At 49.7% G+C, this 6,613-nt stretch overlaps 1 protein-coding gene across 1 annotated transcript; it reads right to left on the reverse strand.

Moving 5' to 3' along the window:
* Positions 1-1,357: 1,357 nt before the first annotated feature.
* Positions 1,358-4,770, reverse strand: HOXD3 (homeobox D3). Its single transcript, XM_068968809.1, has 2 exons — positions 4,224-4,770; positions 1,358-2,115 (listed from the first exon to the last, which is right to left on the reverse strand). The coding sequence occupies exons 1-2, from the start codon at positions 4,768-4,770 to the stop codon at positions 1,358-1,360; spliced, it is 1,305 nt and encodes a 434-aa protein (XP_068824910.1).
* Positions 4,771-6,613: the final 1,843 nt, after the last annotated feature.

Here is a 6,613-nt window from a genome sequence, read left to right on the forward strand (position 1 = left end):
TTCTATAAGGAAAAAATCGTGAGGGCATTTCCGACAGAAAAAGCTTAGGTGCATGGCTTCAAATGATCGTTTCTTTTTCTGCATCTCAGCTTTTTCATTGTTCAATTCTTCTTATGACTTCTCTTGTATCTTTTCTTTGATTGTCAGTTTTCTTTCAAAGTTTTTTTTAACTACTTAATGCAGAAAAGTGAGCTCTGGCCTCCCCAATGTAAGTGCAACCTAAAAAGGTGGATCTGTATCTAGAAAGAGGGCGGTAGAAACAGTAAAACAGGCAGCAGAGAAACACCCTACCCAGATCATCCCACCCAGAACATTTCTAGGTTTGCATCTTCAGATATTGCACCCTCTGAAGTCAATAGCTAGAAAATAATCAAGTATTCCCCAGAACCAATTTGTGTACTAGATTCCAAGTAAGTGGAAACAATGTTTCACAGGGTTAGCTTATGGGGGGGGGGGGGAGGCGGGGTTCCTCTGGGATTGTGCACAAGATAAAGGCAGAGAGACCTACTTGCAAGTGTGGGTGATTAACACAGATACACTTCCGACTGAGAAATTTTTTATTCTAAATATTTGTTCAAATAGTACCAGACAATTTGAAATCAATAAACTGTGGCGAGGGCTGTGGCTGTTGGGAAAAGAATAACGAGTGTCGTGCCACGCCATGGGGCCGCCTGACTCTACCCGTGAAGGACAATTTGCGGTCTTAATCCTTTACAACTACAAACACCAGCCACGGTTACAACTGTTCAAAACTACTCTCTCAACTAGTTTAGAGCAAGGGGACTAAAGAGGTGATATGTGGCCCCCCGCGGCCCGGGAGCGCGTTCCTAAACTCGGCTGGAGAACTCTACGAATATACACATAAATACATTAAGACGAGGATAAATAATCAGGAAAACGAAATGACTCGCTTCAAATAATAAATACAGATCGTTGAGTCCGATGCAATTCTTATGGGACGGGAAGAAGCATATAAATTAAGGTCTCCGCAACTAAACTAGACGCGGGCTAGGCCCGGACCCTCTGCGAGGCGCGCCGCCGATGGATCTCAGACTTACCTTCGGGACACCATTACCAGATTAGAGTCCCTCGGTCTGCAGTATGTGGCACTGTCGCGTTTAACAGCGGAGAATCCTTGCGGCTGATTTACGGCGAGTCACCCAAAACAGTGTGCGCCTGGAAAGGAGGCCCAGGCGCCTGCGCCTCGGCCGCTGTTGGCCCAGAGACAGGGAGGCAGCGGACCGGGCCAGAGCGAGGGAGTGTGGGGTCACCGAGCTGCCCCGCGGGCCCCGCCCGCCACCCCCGCCACCAAAACCAAAGAGGTAATCGCGCCGCGAGTTCGAGCCGGTGGCGGCCGCTACAGATGCGTCAGTTTGGGGGCCTCGGGCAGGCGTCCCTGAGACGAGTGGTGGGCCGAGAGATCTGTGTAGGTGGGATGAGGGTCACACGGTCCGTGGTGGTGGTTGCCTGGAATCTGCGCGGCGCAACTGTAGTCCACGCTGGCCGAAGAGGGGTGCGAGAGGTGGCCCAGATTGAAGACGGGGCCGGACGCGGGCGCCATGGAGTCGACGAAGTTGCCGCTCACGTACACCGGGCTGCCCTGCAGGTTGGCGCTGGCGAAGCCGCCGCCGTTGCTCGCCATGGGGTGGGGCTCGAACTCGGGCGCCGCGTAGCGCTTCTGCTGAGGCAAGCAGCTGCTGAGCGGCGCCGTGTAGGCGGCCAAGCCGTACATGTTGGGCTGAGATTTGGCGAAGGCTGGCGGCGAGGGCGCATCGTAGGCCAGGCCGGGCACAGGTGGCAGCTGGCCTGAGTAGGCCACGTGGCCCGCGGCGCCGCCGAGCGGCGGGCTGCGCTCCGGAGACTGACCCGCCGGCGAGTGCAGGATGCCCTTGGCCTTCTGGTCCTTCTTGTACTTCATGCGCCGGTTTTGGAACCAGATCTTGATTTGCCGCTCGGTGAGGTTCAGAAGGTTGGCCATCTCCACGCGGCGTGGCCGGCACAAGTAGCGGTTGAAGTGGAATTCCTTTTCCAGCTCCACCAGCTGTGCACTTGTGTATGCCGTGCGCACCCTCTTGGACGCTGGGCCCGGCGGGCTCTTGTCCTCGCAGCTCTCTCCTGGGCCGGGAGGGAGAGAGAGGTCGCTGAGCGGGAGATGTGGGGACACCTTGGGCTGTAGAGGGGTGCTTCCCTGACTCCTTCCTCTTCCTCCCCTTGCCCCACTTTAATCCTGGCTGGAGCGAGGGAGGGGCGTTAGAGCAGTGAGATTCCAAGAGATTCCCAGAACTTAAAGGCCCCAGGCCTACCTATCAGTGGCACCTGAAACTCCCATCTGCCTTCTGAAGTCCAACTCACTCAGCCCACCCCTTCCCCTTCAGCCTAGTCCATCATCCCGTTCCCAAGGCTGAGGAGGAGTTTAATGAGAGACTAGTAGCAGCTGGTAAGGCCTCCCGCCCTGTCAAAGAAGGACCAGACTTCACTTTGAACACTCCTTCCAGCCGCTGCTGCTAGGAAGGTAGGTGGGGGGAATCTTGGAGGCAGCCTCAAACTGCCTTGCTCAGAGGCTGGCTCCTGGGCAAAGCACCCCAGGCATGGAATGAGGATGTCGATCTTGGCAGCTCACTCCAGCTCAACTGCACCCATGGGCCCAGTACTCAAATGCAGGGAGGTGACATACCATGAAAATATAGCCCCAGAGTTTTAGGGCATCCAAGGCCAGGCTGGGCATATTTTGAGTATTGCCATGCTGGGAGCAGCAGCTTCAGCAGTGGTTTCCACCACCCCTGCCACCTCTCAGCAGCTTGTCCACTCCCCCCTAGGAAGACAAATGGATTTCTCCTGGGAGGGAGGGCCTAGGCCTGCAGCTGGCAAGGAGGGGCAGAAGGAGAAGGAGCTTACAAGACTTGAAGACACCTTCCCCCTAGGAGCAGCAGCCCCAAAGAGCAGCAGGCAAACCAGAGATCTGATAACAAGCTGACTACATCCCAAGCTAACTACACCTCAAGCAAGCCCTGGACCTGAGAGCAAGTTCATCTACCTGAAGATAAAAAGTACATCAGAGAACACAAGGCCAGAAAAGTTCAGGAATCCAGCAAGCTGAGCAGAGAGTGGCAGAAGGTCTCAGAGCTGCTGGTTCTGCCCTTCTTCTTCCACGCAGACTCAATGGACGTAGGGAAAATTTTCTCAACACCAGAGTCTCCCTTTCCAGGGAAAAAAACCCAAGGCTGCTCCTGTTTCAGAGTACAACCTCTTCCCCTAGGATATGTGCCTCCACATTAGGGATTTCCTGGGATGGGGAGAATTGAGTGGGAGTGGCCTGAGACATGCTATTTGAGGTTTTGTTTTTTGTACATGTTATTTTGTTTGTTTTGTTGGGGCAGGAGAGGGTTGGCCGTGCCTTTCAGCTTGCAGGATCTTAGTTCTGTAACCAGGAATTGAACCTGTGCCCTTCGGCAGTGAAAGTGCACAGTCCTTAATCACTGAACCACCAGGGAATTCCCCAGGTGTGCCATTTGGTAGTTTAGTTATCTTGGGCAAGTGACTTATCATCTCTAACATTTTCCTTATCTGTTAAAATGGATGTTTTATTATATACCTACCTCAAAGGGTTCTTTGGAAAATTAGACAGCGCTTATAAAGCACTTAACATGATTCTTAACATAGTGTTCAATAGCCTTTTAGTTCTTATTAATTTAGGGAAGTGGGATTCATGTGATATGGGCTATATCAGCCCCTGGGCTTGGAGATCATAGTACCTATCTTCAAGTTTTGAAGATCTATTGGCTGGAAGGAGTTGAGTTATGACCAGCAGTCCAGATATTGGGGCAGTATAAGGAAGAGCTGTCTATGAATAACTATGAGACATGTCCAGCAGCGGTGCCAGCAGCCTGGAGTGGACATCAGCACCCTGTCACTGTAAGGATGTGACCACAACCAGAGACACTAAAAAGAAAGAACAGGGAGCTCCCTAGTGGTCCAGTGGTTAGTATTCAGCATCTTCACTGCCATGGCCTGGGTTCAATCCCTGCAGCCCTCAGTGAGGGCACTGAGATCCCTCAAAGCCATGTGGTATAGCCAAAAACCCTCGACAATTTCTGCATTGCGAGTTTACACACATGGCCTCCAAAGCTGTACTTCCAGCCCTGAGCCTCTTAATTCCTAGGTGAGCTAGCTTCTTGGGGTCAGTCTTGGGGAAAGCCCAGAGATGAGGCCCCTCAGAGGGCTACCTGCAGTGGCACAGCTGTTCTTCTGCTTGGAGTTCTGGCGGGACTCTTTCATCCAGGGGAAGATCTGCTTGCTGATGGTGGCTGAGGAGCCAGAAGCATTGGGCCCACCCTTGGCCTTCTTGGCAGGTATTCCACCTCCAGGGTTGCTGGGAGAGGATGGGGGCAGAGCTGGCGGTGGTGGCGGTGGAGGGGGCTGTGGTGGCTGCTGCTCTGAGTTCAGACCTGGAGGCTGGCTGCCACCACCCCCACCTTGGCTGTTCCCAGTGCCAGGCCTCATGCAGCTTCCATTGAGTTCAGCTGCCTTATGGGCCGGGGCTCGGAGAGGCGCAGAGCTCTGGATGGAGCAGGCAGAGCCTGGGTAATCAGTGTCCATGGCATTGGCAGCAGCAGGGGGTGGATAAGGCTGATGGGGGGCACTATAGCCATAAGTGTCAGCAGCTTTGCTGTAGCCATAGCCTCCAAAGAGTCCTGGGTTCTCATAGTAAGCTGCCTTCTGCATCGTGTACTCAGGAACCTCCGGGGCCTGCTGACCCTGCTCAAATAACATTGACCACCACTGTCTCCTTCACCACCACCTCCAATGTCTGCCAAATCCTGAGAGAGCTGGGGCAGCCCCAGGCTCCAGATAACCTGCAAAGAAGAAAAGTGAGAGGTCCCAGAGGGACTGTCATTGGCAAGACCAGTCAATACAGAAGGACTAGCCCAGGCTCTCTGCTTCCCACCCACTTCATAGGAGGAGGATCTGGGATTTTTATAAAGTTCAACCTATTTGAACCCTTGGAAATGTCAGAAGGAATTTCTCATAAACCACAAGTCTCCCCTTCATCCAAGGGAAGGGGTTAATTTTTTTTTCCCAGAAACAATTTTCTTTCTCCAAAATTGTCAGTTTAGCTTTTGAAACTGCATAGAAAAGCGCTTATGGCCTATACATTTTAATGACTGATTCGCTCACTAGACTTTGAGCTTTCTGCAGGTAGAGACTGTGTCTTATTCACCTATATATTCCTAACATCTAGCCCAATGCCCCACATGCAGTTAAGTGCAGTAAATGCATGTTGAATGAGTGAATGAATGAATGAATGGATCAATCAGTTAATCATAGGTCATCCCAGGGATGTGATGGGCAAAAGAAAAGCCTATTAACACTCAGAACAGCTGGCACTCTCAAATAAAAAAGTATCTCCCCCACCTGGTTTCAAAATCACAGCGTCTTTCACGGAGACCCAGATAGTCCACTCTCCGGTGAATGGGTCAGAGTCAGCCAGTTAGCACATGGGTCAGCACTGTGAAATCTACTAGGAGGTAAAACCCAAGAAGAAGGCCTAAAGACTCCCAGAGTTACTCTGAGGCTAAAGAAGTTTCTTCTCTTCTACATTTTTCTAGATGCTTTATTTTGTAGTCCGCTACTTTTAAGTAGGTACCATTGGAAATAAGAGCCTTAGAATTTGAAATGCATGGAGCATGGGTGAATAAAAAATGCCTTATGTTCTAACTTTATGATTTTAATCCTGCATCCATTGTATGAATAGATACTACTACAGACCTCTGCTCTCGATCAGCCATTCCACTCCACTTCCAACCTACAACCAATGAGAGACCTCTTATGGCGTAATGAATGGATGTAGAATTAGAATAATAATAATTAAAAAAAAAAAACTAAGAAAATTCTACCCTTTTTGTGTCCTTTGACTCTTGATGGGGGGTTTACCTTCTTACCTACCCCCCTCTCCTTCTGAAAGCCCCTAATGAGTTAAAGTGTAACCAGCACTATTCAACCACTTTCATCTGCTTGATAAAGAAAACTCACTGGTCAGCTCCTAGATCTGAATTCTTGATCTCACCTTTCAGGCAACTCTCCTTCCCCAAAACTCCCTGGTTTCCATCATAGTCATCATGACAGACCACATTATCTAGACAACTTATGTGGCCTAACAGATTTGACCATTAGTACTACAACTCCGTTCATCCATTCCCTTCCATTTTCACCAAACAACCTAACTCAATTTCTTAAATTCTTCACATTAGGCTTTATTTGGTAGAATAGTTGCTCATTTTGTTTTAAAATATAAGTGAGCATGCCATTAATCTTGATAAGAGAAATGCTTCTTAATAACAGAATAGTCAGATGTAATGTTTTAGGAGTAGTTTCTATTATTGTTCTTAAACGTGTGCAGTTAGGATATCTACCAAATAAAGCTGGTCTTAATCTTTCTTTCATTCATTTTCTGTATCATTATCTGACTATTAAAGCTACTGAATATTAAATGGAAAGCTACATCCTCATTCTGTGACTAATATTTATATGTGTTTGTCCCCAGGCCAAACTACTCTGACTTTGGTTAGATCTCAGGGTTTTTCTAGGATCCTCCTTCCAGTCTTAAACCTTGGGC

This window comes from Capricornis sumatraensis, chromosome 3, assembly GCF_032405125.1.
Source record: "Capricornis sumatraensis isolate serow.1 chromosome 3, serow.2, whole genome shotgun sequence".
In the NCBI taxonomy this organism is placed as follows: Eukaryota; Metazoa; Chordata; class Mammalia; order Artiodactyla; family Bovidae; genus Capricornis; species Capricornis sumatraensis.